This window comes from Prosopis cineraria, unplaced genomic scaffold (assembly GCF_029017545.1).
Source record: "Prosopis cineraria cultivar Desert tree isolate PC_DT_omini unplaced genomic scaffold, ASM2901754v1 PC1, whole genome shotgun sequence".
NCBI classification, from domain to species: Eukaryota; Viridiplantae; Streptophyta; class Magnoliopsida; order Fabales; family Fabaceae; genus Prosopis; species Prosopis cineraria.
The window spans coordinates 53,914,201-53,937,163 of record NW_026555332.1 but is presented as its reverse complement, the minus strand read 5'-3'; the positions used below and the strand labels follow the sequence as shown (position 1 = coordinate 53,937,163).

At 32.3% G+C, this 22,963-nt stretch overlaps 3 protein-coding genes across 4 annotated transcripts; all 3 read left to right on the top strand.

Annotated features, from left to right (window-relative positions):
• The first annotated feature begins 14,047 nt into the window (after window positions 1-14,047).
• LOC129303831 (uncharacterized protein At3g27210-like) lies at window positions 14,048-16,929 on the top strand. Its single transcript, XM_054943375.1, has 3 exons — window positions 14,048-14,470; window positions 15,976-16,056; window positions 16,270-16,929. The coding sequence occupies exons 1-3, from the start codon at window positions 14,272-14,274 to the stop codon at window positions 16,722-16,724; spliced, it is 735 nt and encodes a 244-aa protein (XP_054799350.1). The 5' UTR covers window positions 14,048-14,271; the 3' UTR covers window positions 16,725-16,929.
• A 1,093-nt stretch (window positions 16,930-18,022) lies between these two features.
• Window positions 18,023-21,158, top strand: LOC129308434 (triacylglycerol lipase 2-like). The gene is made up of 8 exons (XM_054949547.1): window positions 18,023-18,457; window positions 18,542-18,661; window positions 19,579-19,719; window positions 19,826-19,936; window positions 20,094-20,237; window positions 20,335-20,375; window positions 20,465-20,640; window positions 20,721-21,158. Exons 1-8 carry the CDS (start codon window positions 18,263-18,265, stop codon window positions 21,047-21,049), a joined length of 1,257 nt encoding a protein of 418 aa, XP_054805522.1. The 5' UTR covers window positions 18,023-18,262; the 3' UTR covers window positions 21,050-21,158.
• An 827-nt stretch (window positions 21,159-21,985) lies between these two features.
• Window positions 21,986-22,846, top strand: LOC129308444 (mavicyanin). Of its 2 annotated transcripts, none has more exons than XM_054949564.1 (2): window positions 21,986-22,231; window positions 22,310-22,846. In XM_054949564.1, exons 1-2 carry the CDS (start codon window positions 22,142-22,144, stop codon window positions 22,676-22,678), a joined length of 459 nt encoding a protein of 152 aa, XP_054805539.1. In that variant the 5' UTR covers window positions 21,986-22,141; the 3' UTR covers window positions 22,679-22,846. The 2 variants fall into 2 exon arrangements, with proteins under 2 accessions (XP_054805539.1, XP_054805531.1); XM_054949556.1 differs by having other exon boundaries at window positions 21,987-22,231; window positions 22,323-22,846.
• Window positions 22,847-22,963: the final 117 nt, after the last annotated feature.

Below are 22,963 nucleotides of genomic sequence, written 5' to 3'. Positions count from 1 at the left end.
CTAGCATTGGTAGTCACGGAGTTACTAGAGCCCGTGAAGGTGAGTTTTCAGTTGTCATTTTCCCCTTTTAGCTTTGATACCAAGAAAGAGTTTCTAATAATAAAAAAATGGTATTGAATGGTGGATGCAGTGCCTAAAATATCATTAGCTTTAAATAAACAAAGTGCACGACCCTAGACACATGTATGCAAATACGATATTTATACAAAAAAGTAACCTAAAGGGCTATATAAATAACACATGAAATCCAGAGTGGTTATCAAATGGGCTTTGCTCACTTAGCTATATTGGGCTTAAATGACTTAGGCTTGTACTGTACACGTATTGCCTTTGTTTCTACACAGGGTGATGGGGATGGGAAGCTACTGATTTGCTACATTTTAAAAGTCAATCCAATAATTGTTTTTTTATTGATAGAGAAGATTAGTTTTCGGATATGGACGCCCTGTTGTTGGAAATTATTAGTCACTGCTCTAATTACCTGTCAGTGGAATTTGAAGTCAGCATTTTTCTGATTGAAATAAGACGAATAGTGACTAGCTAAGAGGATAGTTTAACAAATAGAGACAAGAGGCAGAGCAGATGCCGATCGACGCTATTAACATTGTATTCCAAGGACAAGCCAATTCTACTCCCCCATGCATTTTCCATATTCCTTTGTCTCCGCGATTGATCATATCACTGTTTCATATGGAAAAACTGTGGAACGGATTCAACCAAGTGGCCCCATCCCATGCATCTTTCTCTTAACTTGTCTTGAAATCACTTGGTAATTAGTTTTGATTTCAACAATTGCATTTAGGTTAGATGTGAAAAAGTTTGTCTTCTAAATCAAATCTTGAACACCCATTGGATTTTTTAACATAGATTTTTGTATTTGTAAATTTATAACCTTTTTCCCTCTCATTATAAATTGAAATCAAGGACTTAAAGAGAAAACAATATATGAACATGAAAATTTTATTCACGCATAGATTATTGTTAAAATAGGCAACAAATTCTCTGAATTGTTTACTGAAGCCCCACAAGTCATTGGGTCATCATGAAACAAATACGCAATCACTTAGATGTGCTCAGCTATGGGGGAGAAACTAACGAAACAGGGAAGACGAGATGACAATGCCTCTGCATAAGAAAACTTCGTTGGATGGAAAATATTGACAAGAAAGCCTTTGCACAAGACACTGAACACCGATTTCTCTCATGCCATTTACCTCACCGGTTACAAGCAAGGGGTCAATTATCTTGTCATGCTTCTCCATCTTTCAACAATTTTGTTCTCTTTCAAGTTTCTTGGCTATCACCGTTGTGATCACTGTTTCAAGCAATGATGAAGGGCCTTTTTCCATAAAAAGATAGTAATGTCTAAGTATCTTCCCATATGACATCGAACACCCGCTCTGGAGACTTGCTTTTGCTCTGCATAAAAATAGATCAGTGATACTTGAAACGAAGCCCACTTGGCACTTGCATCCACTAGTCATGGTGGAAAACGGATTGAGCATCACCTTAGATCTTTGGACAAACAAATCTTTCTTTTATAAATCTTGAAAGTTTAAGAAGGATAGTTTAGTGATTTAATTTTTTTTATTTCAGCTTTTGATCCTTCAATCTAATTATGATTTGCATATTCTCATATAATAAATATTGTTTTCTGCATATAGGCCATTTAAAGGAAGAAAAACACATATGACTAATTTTACTGTCAATATAACGATTTTATTGGCAAGCAGTATCTAAATGCTTTTATATTTTCAAAAAAACGTAACCACAAAACTCTCTCTCTCTCTCTCTCTCTCTCTTTTTTTGGTTATAAAACAAAATAATGGGGTGTTCCACATGCAAATGCCCCCCGTTAAGAAAAAGAACAACAAAAATAGAGAAGATGTGTGCGAGAAGCTGAGAGCAACAGCTCAATTAATTTGGAGACGGTGAGTACGAGCCAGGGCGCGAGGGGACGCCGGGGCGATGCCACATTTCGGTCATTCTCAGCATGTGGTGCAGCTTTTCAGGCTACTCTTATCCTTGTCTTGTCTCGGCCCTATTGATTCAATTAAAGCACTTTGGATTTCACTATGCTCAACTGCTTGTTGTTTAGCTTCAATGGTTTCCTTTAGGGCCTTGAAAAGTTTTCATCACACGCTGTTCTCTATTTACTTTTTTCTTTAAATCCCATTCTCACATGCAGTAAATGGATTCATACAAAGCATAAGAAAGATAACTACTTCGGACCAAAATTTAAGGGGCTGTTCTCACGATTTAATTACTATTATTAATATTAATCATTAATCATTAATAAACGCTTAACAGGGGTTGGGTGGGACGAAATATAACTTGATCACTGGTTCAAAATTCAAATGATTTGACGCCCGTGATCTTAATTACGTGTTCAAATTGAATTGATGTGACTCTTAGAAAATAATTGGTATTTAAAAAAATATAAACTTGGAGGAGAAACATATGTCTAGATGGAGAGAAAAATATGAAAAAAAAATTAGAAAAAAAGACTTCAAAAAATAAAGAATTTAGAAATATATATATATATATATATATGGAGTATATATTTAGTTTTTGTTTATTCTCTGTTCACCTTTTTCCCCATCCAAATAAAGTCGCAGAGTCCACGTTGCAGTGCACACGGCATGTGGGCAAAGTTTGTGTGGGATGGTTGGTTGTAGGACGAAGAGACAAGGATGTTGCCATAACTTGTTTAGTTAATTATAAATATAAATGAGATTAGATATGACCATACTTTTGTTGTCAAATAAATCATACTCACTATCGATGGCTTGCCCTGACTTTTGCTAGAGGTAGCTCCACCAAACACGAAAGATTGCACTATTTTCTACACAGCCTTTGAAAATCGCACTTGCATTTGGATGCTAATCAATCTCAGAGTTAATCTGGGCCCTTCAACTCATTTTAAAATGATTTGTACTATTCATTTTAAATTAATTTTAAGTTTTTTAATATTATATTTATTAAAATAAAATTTTATATAAATTATAAAAAATTAATATTAAATTTAAATTGTCTTCAATGCTCATGAGGTAGGATCCAGATCATCTCAGTATTGTCCTCTCTCAACATCCCAATCTCAGCCATTCAATAAATATCCAATATTTCATATTTTTCCACATCATCTCACATAAAAATAATTTTATTTTAAAAAATAATTCTTTCATTAAATTAATTTTTTATTTTCAAAACTTGTTCTAAAAAATTAGCCTACTAATTTTTATAAAGGGACTTATGATTCAGTTTTTTAAACTCTAACTTAACTTATTTAATAAAAATTTGTTTAAAAAAATTTACAAAGTAAATTAGACTATAAGCATATACTTACAAGCTAGGTCATTCAAATTCTAACATGATCTATTTAATACAATATAATTAAAAAATTTATAGAGTAAGCTAGACTGTAAACAGCTACTTATAGTTTGACTGATTTAAACTTTGACATAATCTATTTAATAAAAATATATTTAAAAAATTTAGAGAGTAAGTTAAACTATAAGCAAATACTTATAATTTAATTTATTAAAACTCTAGTATGATCTATTTAATAAAAATTAATTTAGAAATATAAAGAGCATTTTTTAGCACAAGTTAAAAGAATTATTTTTAAAAAAATAAAATTATTTTTACATGAGATATTGAATATTTATTGAATGGCTAAGGTTGGGACACTGAGGGAGGACAACACTAAGAGGATCTAGATCCCATAAGGTGATGAGCATCAATCATTATGGGATTTGGACTGCTCAAACTCAAAACTTTGTTATTTTATCAAATTTATTTATTTTTGATAAATTTATTCATAATCAATTTGGTTGATACAGATTTAGTCTACATGAATTAATTTAATACTATTTTTTTAAGTTTCTAAATTCATCAGGTGTATTTTGGACAACATAAATATAATCTAGATAATATAATTTAATATTAAATTTTTTATAATTTTTACAAATTAATTATATAAATGTACTCTAGATAATATATATATAATATTATTTTTATAATTTTTATAAAATTTTATTTTAATAAATACAATATTAAAAACTTAAAATTTAATTTATAATAAAAAAATTATTATTTTGAGATAAATTGAAAGAACCATGTCAGTCCTTGAGTTGATGAACGTACGAGAACACTAAATTTGAACATCCTTAAGATGACTCCTTCATCTTAAAAATTGATGCATTAGTTGTACGAGAGGGAGGCAGTGCTACTAGAGGCATCATCAACCAACAAATGGTAGATAGATCTTGAGTTTTTGTTCAAAAACTGAGTCACTTTTATCAATCATTGCTAAGGTAAAAGTCATTGCCATTGGTTTACACTACTATTGGAGGCTCGAAATCAAGAAAGTAAATGTGATTTTCAACTGCGTCAACACTATCAGCATGATTATAAAGAACTCCCCACAAAATCACCCTTTTTGGAATATTATTCAAAAAGGCATATTGATTTTAGGAAGCAATTGGATTGTTAATATAAATTATGTGCCCAAAGATTGTGTTAAAAATGTAAATGAGCTTGCTCAAAGTGCTCATCCTTTACTCGAGGATGGTCATTTCTTCAACCATCGTCCATCTTTCACTAGAGAAGGGGATGAAAGTGCGGGAAGAAATGAACTTGTTGATGTATTTTGAACTCTTGATCTTTTGGTAGGGACAAATCACCTTTTATTCTAAAAAAATACAATCAAAATTGTTATATTATATTATTATTCATGCTATTAATGTGTCATTCAACATGGTGTCCTTTGGATATTCTAAAACCCAACTTCCGTCGCCGATTGTCACCACCTAGTATACTTATGTATGCACTATTCAACATGGTTCATAACTCCATCTGTTATTGATCACTTTCAATTCATCACATGCTCGTACATTTTGTTTAAATCAACAATGACCGAGTGGCGAGTAGTGATAAAAACCCTTCAAGTCTCAACTTTTAAAAAGAAATGTGTAATAATTTCACTTCATAAAAAATTATCAGCATTAATCACATGTTAGCATATCTAATGTTTTTCTATGCATATTAAAAAATAAAAAATTAATATTACATATAGGATAAACTAGAGGAAATGAACAAAAATTATAGAGATCACTACCAAAAACATGTTAAAATGATAGGGATTAATAGTTATGTCTTCCTCATTTGAAAATGTAGTTCTTTGTTATATTGATTATAAAAGCATCTTAGTTCTTCCAGTCATTAATTTCAATAAATGACGTTTTATATTAATTTAATAAATATTTAAAAATAGATTTTTAAAAAATCTTAATATTTATATTCAGTCTAAAATCTGTTGGATCCTAAATTTTCTAAATCCATGTGAAGCAAGGATACATGTGTGGGTAAAATAAATTTTTTTATATCAAAATACAAGTTTTATAGCATCATCACAAAGGGTGTGTTTGGTTCGAGGGGAGGAGAGGGATGCGCTTTAATGAAGAGGAGCGAAGGGATTTAATGTTACCTTGTTTGGTTCAGAAAGGAAAAAAAAGAAAAAATGATTATATATAGACAATTTTATCCTCTTTTTATAAATGTTAAGATACTGAAAAAATATATTTATATTTTTAAAACTAATCATGAAGGGCATATTGGTCATAATATGAAAAATTTTATCCCTCCCTCTCAATCCCCCAATTTGGAGGGAAGGGGTAAGGAGATTTTAAAAAATTTCTCCTCCCCTTTAATTTTTCAAATCAAATAAGGGGAGGAAGCAAAATTCCTTTCGTCCTCCTTTCCTTCAACCAAACATCCCTTAAGATGGTGTGTTTACCAACTAGGATTACTCACTCCGCAATTTGTCAGTGATTTTTTAACTTTTTTCATCTTGGCTTCACTGTTTTGACCATAATTGACATTAGAGGTTATTCATACGATTAAAACTATCAAACTCTCAGATTGCATGTCTTCCTATCCTTCCATTTTCCCACCTCGCATTCATAAATCAATAAAATATAGAGAAAATATATTTATCTTTATAATTTTTCTCAATTTTAAATTAAATTCTTATAATTTATTTTGTTTTAATTGAGTTTTTATAACTTAATCCATTAAATAAGTTAATATCTAAAATTAAAATTATTAACAAATGATTTAATTCCCCAAAATAAAAACATTTTGTAGTTTCTAAAAAATTGATTTATTATTTCTGGCCAAAAAATTAATTTAATACAATGCTTATATTTTTATTAATTTTTTTGAAAATACAATATGCATGGAAATTATATAAAAGACAACATAATTATATAAATTTTGAATTAAAAAATTATATAAATAATTGTAAAATTATACAATATTTTAATAAAAATATAAAATTCTAAATTTATTTTTAAAAATAAAAAAATTCAGGGATTTTAATATCTAAAGATTAACAAATATATCAAACCAAACCATAAGAAATCAACTAAAATAAAATAAAATATAAATATCTAATTTAAAATTAAAAAATGTATAAAAACCTATATATATATATATACACTCCTTTCGGTCTTTTTAATAAAACATTTCTACCAATCTCATCAATTTAAATACAAAAAAATTTAATAAAATAAAAGTATGTAAAATTTCAAATATGCTCCCATATAACAAATTTAAAAAGTGTGATACCATGTTACTTTTTATCTCTCATAAAGAGTAATTTTAAAAATATCTTTTAAATATTACCTAAAAAGTCATATCATGACTTATCAATAGGATCAAATGAACCTTTCAAAATATGCTTTATGAATGGGATAGAAAGAGGTATATTTTAAATATAAAACTTGTCTAGCCATAAATGTGTCCAAACGTCCAAATTATAGGCGGCCATTGATAGTCAATTGTGAAATGAGTGTTACCCCTCTATATTATTTTCAATTTGTTAATTTCACAATCACCAAAATTCATATACTTGTTTAGGCTATAATTGAAACGTCGTCTAAAGTGGGTTGATGAATTAAAGAGTTAGACTCAATCAGCAATCTAAATAGAAAGGCTAGCTAAAATCCTGTGAGAATAATTCAATTACACGATGGGTACTTGAATCCCTTAAGCTTTGGAGCCACTACCAGATCGTTGGTATATAACACCACGATCTAAACGGGACTCAAAATCTCATAGTGATGTAACTAATAGCCCTGAGTATCTCAAAGGCATGGGTTGGCTATTAAATAACGAAACATGTTGATAATAGATCGTGTCATGAATGCAACAGATCGTGTGTAAGCTAATCCTGTATTTCACAAATGCATTCCGAATTCCGTGGGAGCAACTGCTGTAACTGTCATTATAAATAGAGGATCAAATCATAGAAACGGGAACACCAACACTGATCTAAAAGACTAACATTTTGCACCTATAGCTCTTAGATTTATCAAATAGCTTTTACAATTATCTTTAATTTATTTTCATCCTTGTAATCATTTATGCTTTATAATTATTTAGCATTAATCGAATATTTATTCTATCAATTCTTGCGTATCTTTTACATTCAAGTAAATTGTGGTAAGGAAGTGCGGGAATCCTTTATTATTAATTGAGACTTAACATCTCTGACACGACTGATAATTTATTTTTCCTGATGAACAATACTTAACTTTAAATATTGATAATATATGTGAAGTTTAATGTATTAATAATAATTTATTATAAAATAAATAATTTATAAAAAATTTATATCTTGATCTAATTAAAAATAAATATTCTAAATATATAACATTATGTATATAATAAGTTTTTTCCCTTTCACAATTTCTTTTCGCTTCCCGTCTTCACATTTAATACCCCTGTTAATAGAGAGATGTTTCAGAAAAAAATAATTACACATTTTTCCATGATAACGACAAGTAACCAGGTTAATTAATTAATTTTTATTATTTTAAACGTTTTTCTATACAGGTAGCAGTGCCTTGTATTTAAATCGGAAAGGAGTACCACGTTTTCATTAAGTTATTTTCCTGGGAAAAATCAGAAGGGCATACACCAATGGTCTAATATGATGAGCACGATCAAACTGGCAACCTTTCACATATAAGAAAGCATGCATCTCACTAGCCAGCAGAGTCCACTCATAGTATTTTGAAAGAAAAAAAAAAAACACACGAAAGAGAGGTGATTTATTCATCAACTTTGTCTGAAAATGAAAAAAAAAATCTAATTTCAGCTATATTTAAATGAAATATTTTTAAATTTTTATACATTGTCCGTTATAATTGTTGATTTTAAATAAGATAATGTTATAAGAACTTAATATTAACACACATTATGAGATTATTTATCCTTTTTAAAAAGCATCTTGTAATGAGAATCGAAGGAAGTATATATTTTAATAATATATTTTATTTCATTGATATATAATAGAGTAAAAGAGAAAAAATAAGATTGTAAAAATAAAATAAGACTAAATTTTATGTTTCGGATCTTATAAATAGGATACACAGATGAGGTGCAAGATTTCTATGTTGTCCTGGAGTACATACTTATTTTTAAACTAGTGATCAGCATTTTAAAGAGCTTCCAGGTCCCCAAAAAAAAAAAAATCAATTGATCCTTATAATTTTAATTAATTATAACTTAATTCTTAAACTTTCACTCATTGTAATTTAATATTTATAGTTTTAACTTGGTTACAACCCATTTTTAAAGTTTACATCTTATAATATAGTCCTTATAGTTTTAACCACTAAAATGTTGGTCTCTAAAGATTAAAAAGATTTAATAATTAAAAATATTAGTAATAAATTTTAACATAATTTAATCTTAATAATTTTTTTACTAATATTAAAAATATTGTAAAAATTAAAAGTTTAAAATATTATAATTTTAATCTTTTAAATATTAAAAGTTTAAAATATTTTTAATCTATATAATTTTATTTTTTAAAATATAGAGATTAATATTTAAATAGTTAAAATTATAAAAATAAATTATGAGAAGAAAATTTAAAAATTGAATCACAGATGAATTAAAATTATAATAAACCAGTTATAATAAGTTAAAATTTTAAAATTAAGTTACTATTAAGTTAAAATTTGATTAATTAAAAAAACACATACAATGAAGAGCTTTGTGTGCGTGTGCGGTAGGCCGCATGCGCGAAAGGCGATCCTATTCTGGCTGCTGCAATTCAGCTACTGGCTCGGGGAATCAGGCAAGGGAAAATGCAAAATGAGAATAAATTGAAAGGAACGCGAGAAAGGGACGGCTAACCAACCCTCCTCTAACCCCATTTAATGCCAAATTGAGCACTCATAATAATTCACCATTCACCATAAAAGAAAGCCATAATTCGATTAACTCGTGCCCTGCCTCCATCTAGCTAGAATTAAAGCCCTTTGTTCACTAGTCATTAATCATTATTATGAAAAAAACACCTCAAAAATAATTTAAAAAATCCATAAAATTATACATAAATATTCTATATGAAAATTAATATAAATTAAATCTCCTAAATTATATATAAATAATAAGATATAAATATTACTTTTTTACCTATATAAAAGGTCAAACCAGCTATTATTTTATGAATTTAATCGATATTAATTTTTTTGCATGGTGTTTATTTGAAATTTTAAGAGTCTTTTTTTTTTGAAAATTTTTAGCCATTTAACTGTTAAAGTTAATTTCTTTTAATAATAAAGAGTCCAATAAACCATTTTTAAATGTATTAAAAGGCAAAATTACACCACAAGAAAATTTAGGATATTAAATGCTCATGAACAAATGGTTAAAAAGTAAAAATACTATTTAACTCTTGAATATATTTTATAGCCTTTTTTAAAAAAAATTATAAATATCAAAAATACAATTCATTTAATATAATCTTAAATAATAAGAGAGACAGAGAACAATATAACAACGGAAAAGTATGCTTAATTGAACCTTGGCTTTATCAAACTATCTATATTTTAAGATACTCAATCATCTCCAAAATTATATTATAAATTGAGAGGAATGGAAGGGAGTATATGATAATCAGATGTGTAGATTAATCAGACAGACCAGACACCGAGACATGAGGCAAGGCTGATGAACGCCAGCTCAACGATTGAAAGATACAACAAGGACACAGTGATATTGTTTTTTCCATTGTTATTGTTACGTATCACTGTACCATATTAATGTTAAATTTTAAAAGTACGTACTTCAAAGTCGTAATAGCAATTTGCAAAAATATAATTGAATTACCAGCGGGTTTTATCTATTCAATACTTTAAAAGTGAAGGCTGAAGTTAGGAAATGCTGGTTCACAGGTGGATGTAGCATTATTGTTACACGTCTCGGTCCGTTATAGTTAAATTAAACCCATCGTTTTCAGGTTGACGCTAGCCCAGCTCATCTTAAGTCACAATCTCTTTTATTTATTTGTCTCTAATAATGAAAAGCGGAGATTAGGGTGTCCTAAAGTTGAATACTGATAAGATTGCAATCGGAAACGAAATAAAGTCGGCCTGATCTTTATCCATTTCTTAACTGCTAATACGATTTGATTATTGCATCTTTTTGTCTTCTGCCTATCAATCATCCCATGTGTTAGCTGAGCTGACTCATCTGTGGTCGGCCGGTTAGTATTGTCATTTCACTTGCTTTCACAGTCCGTGCCACTTGGAAATTGCTTCATTGCTTGGATCTTCCCTCCTTCCTGTCTTCTTCTTCCTTATAAGCGGAAGGAAAATTATCAAGGGATGATTCATTTGATTTTATAATAAATTTTTTTTATTAATATATTAAAAATTTACATATCTTAATTTAATTGAATAAAAGTATATTAAATATATGAAAAATAAATATATAAATCTTTCTCTTTTATTATATATATATATTTATAGCTAATTTGATATTTTGAGGAAAAATGTTAAACCTAAAAAAAATTCTTAAGAAATTAAAAATAAAAAATAGAATGATAAATAGAAAATTTAATTTTTAAACAGGTAGAATTAAATGATGAAATTCAAAATATTTGATTATAAAACATTAAAATAAATCCATACATTACAAAATATTTAATTCATATGAGCTACATTTTTTTTCCAAAGGTAGAACTAACAAATATAAAATAAAATTATTTTAAATGAATAATTCAAAAATCAATTTAGATGTATAATAACAAAAAATATAAATTTTAGGATATATATTTTTATGGTTAATTTGATATTTTTCAAGAAAGGAAAATCAATCTTAAATTACATTTTAAAAAAAGTAAAATAAAAAATTCATAGATGGTGTTTTTTTGCGATCTAGTTCCATGAATTTATTGGGGTTGGGGGGGGGGGGGGAGTATCCTTGCGCTAGGAAATGAAAAAGTGATTCAATGAAGGAGAAACACTCAATATTGAATATATTTACTTGAAAGGTGAGCATTTGTGCAATTTTGTGCCGACGTGACATCCGTTTCATACGATTCGCTCCGTCTTTTGTTTCTATTTTTCCACCACCATGCTTCAAAGCTGCTTTCTGGGTTTACGTCAAGTAAGCTCCTATCTCTCAACGAGCTTCTCTATTTTTCTAATGAGCTTTTAACATCTAATTGAGACTTGAGCCATTCAAATCTCAGTTAGGATGTAAACCAAAGATGCCTTTAGTTTTTAGGATGGGTGGTAATAAATTTTATTCTCAAAGCAAGTTTGGAAATAGAACTTTCAAATCTCATATCAAACAAATCTAATTAGAAAATGTATAGTTTTTTCAAAAAATATATGCCAACTCTTATATAAAAAATTAATTATTTGATTTCTATAATTTTAATTCAATTATATCCTAATCTTTATATTGACTCAATTGTAATTTAACATTTAAAAGTTGACTAAATACAATTCAATTCCCATAATTTTAATCATTTAAATGTCCTTTTATTTTTAAAAATAAAATTATAAGGACTAAAATTATTTATTGAAACTTAAGAATTAGTGTTTTGAATAGCTAAAAGTCTAGAGATTAACTTGCGATTAGTCAATATCTTGAAAAAATGAATTAAAGCTGAGTCAAACCACACAGATTAAATGTGTGTTTGACTTTTAGTTTGTAAAAAGTCAATTCGATAAAAGTTTAATTGGTAAAAATTAATTTAATAAAAGTCAGTTGTTATAATAAAATTTATATTTGGATATATTTTTTTAAAAGTCAACTTGACAAATAGAATGTTGTTTGGATTAATAAAAATTTATGTTTTTAAAATGTACTTTTAAATATGTAATAATAAAAAAAAATATTGATTTATAATAATTTTAGTTATATAAATATAACATATTAAAAATAGAAAAAAAAATTTTAAATATCATAAAATTTAATATATTAAATAATAAGAATAAAAATATGTAGTTTAATACTAGAAAAAATTAAGACATAAAAAGAATATTATGATCATTCATAAAAGTAAGTATAATTCAACTCTCATCTACAATTTTAAATCTATCAAAAAATAGAATTGACAAATTCATATTTTAACCCTATCTTAACTCACATTTACAATAAGTGTGTGTTTGGTTATTTATACATATAATTTGTATAAAAATTGCAACTCCACTTTCCACTTACTTATACATTCGAAATTTCAAATCCACTATTACTTGCAATTTTTTTATATAAAAATTAAGGGTAGTATAGTCATGTCATAAATTAATGGATCATATTTAAAAACACATCTCAAAAGTGAAAGAAAATCAAATCGAGCAAATTCACACTCAATAATTTTCTCAAAATACATCTATGAAAGTACTTTCATTACATTTTTTATGTTTAAAATAACTTTTAATTTTCAAAAAGCATTACAAAGTATTTTTTACAAATTAAAAGTAAAATTATCAATATACTTTAAATTAAAGTGAGTTAAAATTTAAAAAACGTAATTAATTTTTTTTAAATAAAATAATGAAAGTGCATGTTGTTGTTCCACAAGATAGCTTTTGTTGGGCCATCACTTCCCTGATATGACTGTGTCCTAATTTTAAGTTTTAAAAGTTTGGCCGGTTTTAAAAGATCAAGTTAGTCTAATTTATAAGTGGTGCACTCCTTTCACCTTTATATATAAAAATTATTTTAAAATTTATTTTTATTTTTAAATATAAAAAATTCTTAACATATTTTTAATAAATAAATCATTATACACTTATTAAATTAAAAAATAAATATATTTATTAATTTATTTTTAAAAATTTATTTTTTATTTAACATAATTAAAGTTAAAATTAAAATGTTATTGTGTTTTTAATTAAATAATTAATTTTTATAATTTAATTTAAAATATCTTATGTGACGGTAAATTATCGAACAATATTTTTCTGCCACTGACGGTCAAACTGCACCAAAAAGAAGATAAAGCTACAGCTGCTACTGCTTGTGTGAGAGAGACCTGACAAGTTTGACAGTTTCCACTTTCCGCTTTTCACTTTTCACTGGGTATTCTAAAATTTCGAATCTTCTCATTATGTATTCTTTTCAATAAAAGTTCTGGTGAGTTAGCTTGGAATCAGGACACGCTTAGAGAAGTATTTATATATAATTTACTAATATGGTTCTTATATTGAAAATGAGATTTAATTTCACAACTTTATGAGTTATGGATCAAATTTTTATTAATTGAATGAATCTATACTGGTTCTTGTTATGTTTTGTAAACGTTACCACCAGGCCACTATTGCTCTGGTTCCCTGAAAAGGCAATAAATTGGCTTCAAATTACAGGACCACTCTTGTGCTGGAGTCTTTCCATGAGGCCAAAGGATCCCACTCTTGAAATTCAATCATCTAATCGGGTGTGTTTATCGTTCATCACACACGTTTCTAAAAAGCAAGTTCCAATGAACATAATAATTCAAATCAATCACGAGGTTGGCGTTCCTGATCGGAGGAAAAAAGTGTCATTAAATATTTAAGTTCCTAGTTTTGATTTTTCATCATCACGAACGGACTCTGAAATTCTCGCAGAAACAAATCAAACTACTCACATTCCAGAGGGATGGGGCCCATCTCAGTGAGTCGCCAAGCAAATGACAATGCATTTTACATCATATACATTATACAGTACGTGTCTGTAGCGCACATATTGCGACATAACCTCCCTTTCAAGCCCAATCTTCGTTTTCTTTCACTCATTCTTTCCCGGTGGGCGATTTTTCTTGCAAGTTACATAGGCATTTTCCTACGCCTCTGTTATAACGCCATAAAAACACCCTCCACTACCTCCTTCTTTCTTCTTCTCTCACATCTCTCTCTTCCTCTCTGGATAACTCTTATCTGAGTCCGTGATGATCAGAAACTAATCGTCCTTTGAGTGATGGGATCGTGTGCTTCAGTCCACAGAAACTCGGAGGCGGACATGAAACTCCGGTTGTCATTCGTGTCAAAGACTGAGAATCTGATGATTCCACCGTCGCCCATTAAGGAAAAGCACGATAATGACAACTTTCGAATCGACGATATCAAGTCTCAGTGGTCGCCGACTCTGTCAACCACTGCCTTCAAAGTCGATTACGGTACGGTCCTTGTGGTTTATTACTTCAAAAGCTGTCTGTCTTATAATAGGTTATTGGGTTGTTTTCTACTTTTGCTTGGCTTTTTGAAAGACCCCGACTTTATTTGATTTATCGTCATCACTCTTACTCTCCTGATGCAAAGATACTATTTTTATCAATATATTTCTCATCAGGAGAGAAGCTTAACATTCTTGTGAATATTTCTGGGATTCCTCTTACCGGATGATTTTAGTGGTGTGGGGTCTTCCAGGTTTTATTTTTGTTATTTTACATGTTAGCAGAAATCTGAACTTCCTCATCCGATCGTTTATTGAATGTTTGTACCGTGTGAGGAAACACGTTTTTCTTAGTCTGTTCTGAAACAGAAGAGAATATTTTCTGTTCGTATGGTCTTTGACTCTTTCTGATATGGTGTACACTTGTGGATTATATTGAATGAAACACCATCAAAGCAATAGTGCTACCTAATTTGTTTCATTATGGATATGACAGATATGATCTGGGTCGATTCCTTACATTCTCGTTGGTTAGGACTAGGCATCCCGAGATACTAAGAAGACTTCTTCCTTCTTTCCTGTCTCTATGCATAAACGTTGATAAGATAATTTTGCCTATATGAATTTACTTACCCTATAAATTCGTAACCTCGTAAAATGAGACAAACAGGCACCAAAGTTTCATTGCAGTTATATTTCACGAATTGAACTTATTCTTTTTCTGCTGGTTTCTTTGGAATAGAAGGGAGGGTTTACCTAAACTCCTTGTATATTGCCAGACGCTATCCAGATTAACATTCACCAACATGTTTTTGTGCGCGCGCGTGTTTAGCTTCTATTCTATCTTCGATCTTGTGGTGCTACTAGTCTAGCGTGGTCACAAACTGATTTCTGTGTCTCTGTATTTGAATTGCAATTCCGATGAGTGTTAAGTCAAGTTTTACTTTTGCCCTTTACATGGATGAATGGACTGCCATGAGATGAGGATGTGGTTTATTGTTAGGGAAGAAAGCAAGAGCTTTCAATTTCTGGAAGTTAGTTGGAAGATATTCATTGGCTATAAAAGCTTAATCTGTAATGACACAGAGATATCAATAAAACTGTGTCAGTGGTCCATTTAATTAATGCCAATGCCTTCTTATAGAAAAACGTGAGATAGGAAATTAGTGTTGGATGTGTAAGCCTTATGTATAATCTGCTGCATATGTTGTGATTGTTCCGTCATAACTTGTCAGTCTGATTTAATAGCAAGTCCTTCAACCATCAAAAACTGGAGTGACTAATGGTCAAGCCTCTGAAATTCAGTTTCACTTGTAAAGACCCAAAATCTAGAAGCAAACTAGTCACTTACTATGTCGCATTGATTGTCAGTTCCAAAAAAGAAGAATGGCATTGATTTATCCATTTTTATTTATTTCAATTACTGTACATCTTGAATTAATATTTTTTGAATGATATGTCATGCTCTTGTGAGCATGTTGTTATAACAAGAGTTTTTCCCTTGTGCAGGTAGCAAAGAGGAAACGTTTTTTGACTCCAAGCCCTGGTTAGACTCTGACTGCGAAGACGATTTCTATAGTGTGAATGGTGGTAAGAATTCAATGATTTTCCTTCTGGCACCTCTCAGCCGTGTTCTTTCTGAACTGAATAAATGTGGAGGGAAAACTTAAAATCAAACAAAATCTGGCTTGAAACGAACATTTCATTATTCATAATCAGTTTCTACTGTCATAGAAGTAAAATCAGAACCTTTTTCATCCAGATGAGCTGTCATTCCTTAATGTCTTTTTCATCTTTTCCCAGAGTTTACTCCATCTCGTGGCAACACTCCAGTTCACACCTTTGGGACCCCTAACCTGGATAAATCCCCTTTTGAGAACATAATTCCTGGTTCTACACCTGGACTACCTCCACCTGGAAAGAAAAAGAACTTGTTGGAGCTTTTTCGAGATAGTATTAGAGATGATCACTATCCTGATCTAAACCTCTCAGGTATTGAAAACATGGCCAATGGGAAGACGGAAGGAAAGCCAAGTTTAAATGACACTGCATCAAAATCTTCAGGAAGCACGCCTTATATCTCAGGGACTAACTCTGTGTCTGCCAGTGAAAGAATCCCAAATGGGGATACTGTATCAGCTAAAGAGAAATCAGTGAAATCGATGCAGGGCTGCCTTCCAAGCTTGGTTTCATGCCGTAGCTTCAGTGAGAGGAAGAGGAGGATGAGTCCTGCTGTAGCAGCCAATGGAAAAGTTTGAACCTTGTTGAAATCTGATGACAAATAAAGTGTCTTACTCACTGAATACTTTGACTGTTTGATAGTGTATATCTTAAGGTCTAAGTGTAAAGAACCCTGAAGATATGAGTTGGCAGCCTGTACATCTTAAGAGGAAGAGATTCTCTATGCCTATAAGCTTATGGTATTTTGCTGTCATTATCAATCTAAGTAGTTATCTTTTACAATTGGATAGTATGTTTTTTATCATGAAGTTTATTTCTTAGACAAATACCGATTCAGCGTCCCTGAGTGCATTAAAATGGAGTTTTAAATCACTTATGGTTGATAACAAGATACAATACAATGTGGTGTTAATTGTTATTCCCGTTTTAAGTGGCACTTGTTGAACCAACCTTTTTGGGGCCGATGCATAATCAATGGTGGATGGCGTAAATTTGGGCCAAGTACGACCTTTTTGTCATTTTGGGTTTTGACACGTGTCAAGACTCGAGCATTAACCGAAAGGCTTCACTAGGTCATCAAAGCTCACGTATGGATTATTTAAGAACCAAATGGCCCAGAGACATGACCGAAAGAAATGTATGGTAAGGGGGGGGGGGGAACCTATTATGAAAGAAGGCGATCCGCTTTAAAGATAGAGGCCAACGTTATTGCCAAAAAAAAAAAAAAACGATTGAGGCCAAAGTTGAAATACGTCACAAAAAAAAAAGATGATCTATTTTAATGAGCAAAAAAAAAAAAAGGATCTATTTTCCAGGCGTAACAAAGTCATATCCTAATGAAACATTCATCATTGAAAAAAAAAAAAGGATAATTCTTCATTAGATATTGCATCTACTTTAACAGTGTTTGAAAAACAATGCATGGTCCTTTTACATGGAGTCATGCATCCATCGCCTGGTAAAAAGAGAACTCTTGCAATTAAGTAGTCTTGAACAACTTCTGTCAATGCAATGTATCTATAATTTTCACAGCTGACGGAACTTTACTTTTCACCTCAAGAACTATTTCTACGATTCAGATTGAATGCGCGTCAAAAAATAAAAAGCAGATATGGCTTTAAAATCAATTTTCCCTCCTTTGAATTCAGAAGCGCACTGATTCTCAAGATGAAAACGAATTGATCTCAGAACCAGCACAACAAATCTCTATTCTCTTTTAATTTCTGCATCCTAAATGCATTGATCCACTTTCTTCCTTTTTTTCTGTTGGCTTCGTTTCATCAGAAGAGGATGGACACATAGCAGAAGTCAAAGCAGACAGAAACCAAACCCATGCCCATACCTCAGTAAAAGAGCTTGAGACTTCGCTCTGGTATGTCGCTGTTGATTCAAGTCCAAGTCCATCCTATAAGACCCGAAATGGGTCCTGCACATTGTGAACAAAACCTCTACTTTGGCCAAAAGATATTATTACTCAGTTCCAAAAGTAAAAAAGGGAAAAAGAAAGCAAAGCAACAACTCGGTTTCCCATCCTGTGCCTCTTTTTCTGTTTAATTCATTTCGCCTTTCTTCTCCTACATATAGAGGATCCCTCAATATCAATTCCTCACCAAGTATGGCTCACCAGGGCTCCATGGGTTTTCTTGCTACTCTCTCCCTCTGCGTCCTAGTCATAGCTGGTTTGTCTCATGGAGCATTGGCTTCAAGGAAAGCTTTCTTTGCTCCAAAATATGCAGCTACTGAGCCTCTAGCAGATGGTATATGTGCGTCTTCGGTCATTGCGCATGGCTACAAATGCCATGAACTTAAAGTAAGACCTCAGAATCGTGATAATTTCAACCTTGAAGGGCAATTTGATTAACGAATTTCCGAAATAATCATATTTGTTTTACAGGTTACAACCAAAGATGGGTACATTCTTAGTTTGCAGAGAATCCCAGAAGGCAGAGCAGAGGCAAGAGATCACAGTGGGACTAAGAAGCAGCCTGCCATTATACAACATGGAGTACTAGTGGTAAGTGTCTGAGTGACCCATCTTCCAGATTCCGTCTGTTGAAGGCCAGGTCAGTAACTGTAGAGGGAGCTTCTGGCATTAGAGGGACCGGAAATCTAGTCAGACATATATCATATGTATCTGCGTGAAGTTGACGCTTTTCTTGGTAAAAGTGACAAAAAGGGTCCACTTCCGCGTTCGTTACACTATGGCTCTAAAGTCGCTGTCTAGGCTTTTTTTTTCCCCTCCCTTACCCATAAATAATAGCGCGAGTGACGCTCATGTGTCGGGCTGGGTTACTTAAACGTTACACTTGATGAGTAAGCTACGATATGATTAAGCTAGTTAAAGATGTCTGACGAATGGGATGTGTTCCGGGATCTTCGGACATTGATCTCGTAACTCTCTGTTACCATCCCGTTTCAAAAATGTCTTCTTTTTACCCTCAAGAAATTTGAGGATAACTTCTAATTTATTTGACTGTTGTTAGATACATCAAAACATCGGCAGATGGCAAACTAGGTACTACTAGGTAGCCGTTACTCCTGACTTTTGATTATCTGCAGTGAAACAGGGCAAATGGCTATTATAAGTGAACACGTGTTATAATTTACAATAAATGCTACATAAATCAGTTACTATAATTAAATGACCACGCTTGTCTTTCACCTATACCCTCGTCGTGCCTGTGTCTGGTTTCTGGGATGACAAACGTTCTTGGCTTCAAGTTGTTCTCTATTTATTCATGGATAGTTTGTATGTGACCACGTCTAGCAGCAATGCAAATATTAAGTGGGTTGGTGCGGCGTGCAACTTTAGTCCAATGTCATCTTTCATGAAGCACTAGGACTGATGATTGTGGATGGCTTTAATACTAAATATGTTAATAATATGGCGTGCTTGATGCCCTCAAAACGACGATGTTGGTGCCCTTGCAGGATGGAATGACATGGCTTCTGAATCCACCAGAACAAAGCTTGCCCTTCATTCTAGCTGATAATGGCTTCGATGTATGGATTGCTAACACCAGAGGGACCAGATATAGCCGCCAACATATCTATCTGGACCCTTCTAGCCCGGTTAGTTTATCTTTTTTTGTTTTTTCTTTTTGAAATTTTACTGGATTTTTTCCTCAAAAGTTAATTTTAATTGATTATGCATTAAATATTTATGTAAAAATGACAGGACTTCTGGAACTGGTCTTGGGATGAACTGGTTAGCTATGATCTACCGGCTGTTTTTGATTACGTGTTCAACCAAACAGGGCAGAAGATTAATTACGTTGGGCATTCTCAGGTACGGCATCACAACTTTTCAGCCAGAGATGTGTACCACAGAAACTTAAACCCTGTGTATCAGTGTATGAATTATGAATCCTACAAATCGATACAACAGCAATGTCATGAGATGTTAATGCACTGTTTCACTGAAATTTGAATACCATGTTTGCCAGGGAACATTGATAGCCTTGGCATCCTTCACGGAGGGGAACTTGGTGAACCAGCTGAGGTCAGCTGCCTTGTTGAGCCCCATTGCTTATCTGAGCCACATGAGTACCGCACTTGGAGTTGTGGCTGCGAAGTCTTTTGTTGGTGAGGTAGAAAAGCCTATCAATAACCTCTCTTATCATTACACAGCCATAAATACTGGAGATACGAAGGCTAATTCATGGAATATTGTATTTTGCCAAACAGATCACTACCTTATTCGGTCTGGCGGAGTTTAATCCTCGCGGGTAAAATCATACTACAATTTACTGTATAAAATTATAAGTATCCTTGTTTATGTCTTGAAAACCCCATTGGTGATCATTATGATGTTTAGGCTGCCTGTTGCTGCTTTTGTCAATTCTCTCTGCGCTTACCCAAGAGTTGACTGCTACGACTTGTTAACTGCACTAACTGGGAAAAATTGCTGTCTCAACTCTTCCACGGTTGATCTGTTCATGATGAATGAACCCCAGCCTACATCAACAAAGAACATGGTGCACTTGGCTCAGAGTAAGATTTACTTTTCACTAGTGCAGATTATTGTATGTCCAGTTCTAATATGGCTGCTCAGGAGAAACTTTTTGTTGCAGCTGTAAGACATGGGGTTCTGGCAAAGTTCAACTATGAGAGACCAGACTATAATATTATGCATTATGGAGAAGCTTTCCCTCCGCTTTATAACCTTTCCAATATTCCCCATAACCTCCCTCTCTTTGTTAGCTACGGAGGACGAGATGCGCTGTCTGATGTTCTTGATGTTGACAACTTACTCGATGCACTCAAGTTCCACGATGTTGACAAGCTTAGTGTTCAGTTCATCAAGGACTATGCTCATGCCGACTACGTCATGGCGTTCAATGCGAAGGACTTAGTGTACAACGAGGTTCTCGCGTTCTTTAAGCGCCAATTTGATACATGATGCAGCAAAAGCTCAGCTTGAAAGTTTAAACTACCACAACTACATCTTACAAAAATGCCATGTATTGGTTATCTATCTGATCAATCTAAGTTATCTAGCTATTGATCAACTCTCTTTCTTCTTCTTTTTCCCTGGCCAGATCTCCTTCTCATTTTTTTTGGGCTTTAGGAACTTCGCTTTTGCATGGACATGGCTTCAGAACCCATCTATCAAGTTGGACTCGTGGCCCAGGCTAGGCTGTCTCTGCTGCGACATATACTAATCAAGAAAAGCAATCACCACTAGTTCTCGTCCTAGAGTTAATACTAAACAATGTGAATGCTGAAGAAAATGAATCTCATCAGTGAAGCAAATGAAAAGAAATTTGCATCCAAAATGCTCTGACTTCCAAAAAGAAAAAAAAGAAAAACATAGTTAGACTGCTACTAAACTTCCTTCTATAAATAATATTAGATTGAAATTCCTTAATACTGCGCAAGTTTTGAATGCTCAATAATTGCGGTGTCATTAAGGTTTTATTAACATATTATGATCGAAATTTCCACATGAATCTGTAGTCTGGATTGAAAATTTGAACTTCGAGACTAGCCGTGCTTGATAATCATGATTTATGATCCCTTAGTTTGAACGCCAAGCTTTGACAGTCTTTTTATCTATCAGAATTTGCTTAGCGGGCAATCTACACACTGAAAGCCCGCGAAAGAAGTTTCCCATTGTTTTGCCCTGGAATCGAAGACATGACCAAGTGATGTTGATCCAACTAAGTTGAAGCATTCTTTATATTACATTCATTAACAATTTAGCACGTTACTCTATAACGACCCCCAAGTTAAAATTGTTTTCAGCTTATAATATACAGAAAGAAACTGTTTCATGTTGACAGTGAGGCCTAATATGCTAACTGCTAACCGGTATAAATAGTTGCAGACTAATAATCCAAGCACAACCCAGCGAACCAGGAGTAACTAGACAGAGGAAGAGGCACACACAAAAAAAGGAAAAAAAAAAAAAAGAAAACCATGGGGCTGAAGAACACAATTTTCTTGGCATTGATTGCTTCGTTGTTCGCCAAGGAAGCCTTGGCGGCTCAATATGAAGTTGGTGGAAGCCAGGGTTGGGATGAATCCACAGATTTTAATACATGGTCTTCAGGGCAAACATTCAAGGTCGGCGATCAACTTGGTATGTTTATTCTCCTCCATAATTTGTTAAAGCTTCTTCATTTACCCCCATTCCATTAAAATTAGTAAAAAAATGAAGTCTCGTTTTGCAGTTTTCAAGTACAGTTCAGGGTTGCATAGTGTGGTTGAATTTGGCAGCGAAAGCGACTTCAAGAACTGTGATATTAGCAATCCAGTGAACTCCATGAGCAGCGGGAACGATGTGGTGAAATTGAACAAGGCAGGCACGAGGTACTTCGCTTGTGGAACCGCAGGTCACTGCGCGCAAGGCATGAGGGTGAAGATTACAACAGTTGCCGGGAATGCACCCTCGACGCCTTCTTCATCGTCGTCATCTTCATCTTCCCCTGCTTCGACTGCTTCCGCAGCTTGCGCTTCGCAAGGGCTTGCTGTCTCCATCATGCTAATTTTTGCATTCTTCGTCGTGTCTCTGTTCGGCTCGTATTAAGGAGTGAAGCTCGCGTTCGAGGAGAAAAAAAAAAAAGAAAAAGAGTTTAAATTAGAATCACGAGTGTTTTGTGTGGTTATTGAAGATTGAGAGGGGAAATATATATATATTTCCTTTTATTTTATTATGTCCTAGTTAAATAAAAGTTGTTGCGACTTGTGAGATTAATTTGGATCTGGATTGGGTTTTTTAGGTCTAACTAATTTTTTTAAAGGTCTTAGTTTTATATTATCGTCCAGATTTAAGCATGGCGGTGTCATATCTTATTAATATGTCACTATGTGC

Excerpts from the sequence above, each read along its gene's own strand:
- LOC129303831 (XM_054943375.1), top strand. The coding sequence starts at position 14,272 with ATGGGATCGTGTGCTTCAGTCCACAGAAACTCGGAGGCGGACATGAAA. Across the intron at positions 14,471-15,975 it reads TGCCTTCAAAGTCGATTACG|GTAGCAAAGAGGAAACGTTT; the intron begins GTACGGTCCTTG and ends TCCCTTGTGCAG. Across the intron at positions 16,057-16,269 it reads TTTCTATAGTGTGAATGGTG|AGTTTACTCCATCTCGTGGC; the intron begins GTAAGAATTCAA and ends ATCTTTTCCCAG.
- LOC129308444 (XM_054949556.1), top strand. The coding sequence starts at position 22,069 with ATGGGGCTGAAGAACACAATTTTCTTGGCATTGATTGCTTCGTTGTTC. Across the intron at positions 22,232-22,322 it reads CAAGGTCGGCGATCAACTTG|TTTTCAAGTACAGTTCAGGG; the intron begins GTATGTTTATTC and ends CTCGTTTTGCAG.
- LOC129308434 (XM_054949547.1), top strand. The coding sequence starts at position 18,263 with ATGGCTCACCAGGGCTCCATGGGTTTTCTTGCTACTCTCTCCCTCTGC. Across the intron at positions 18,662-19,578 it reads TACAACATGGAGTACTAGTG|GATGGAATGACATGGCTTCT; the intron begins GTAAGTGTCTGA and ends GTGCCCTTGCAG. Across the intron at positions 19,720-19,825 it reads ATCTGGACCCTTCTAGCCCG|GACTTCTGGAACTGGTCTTG; the intron begins GTTAGTTTATCT and ends TAAAAATGACAG.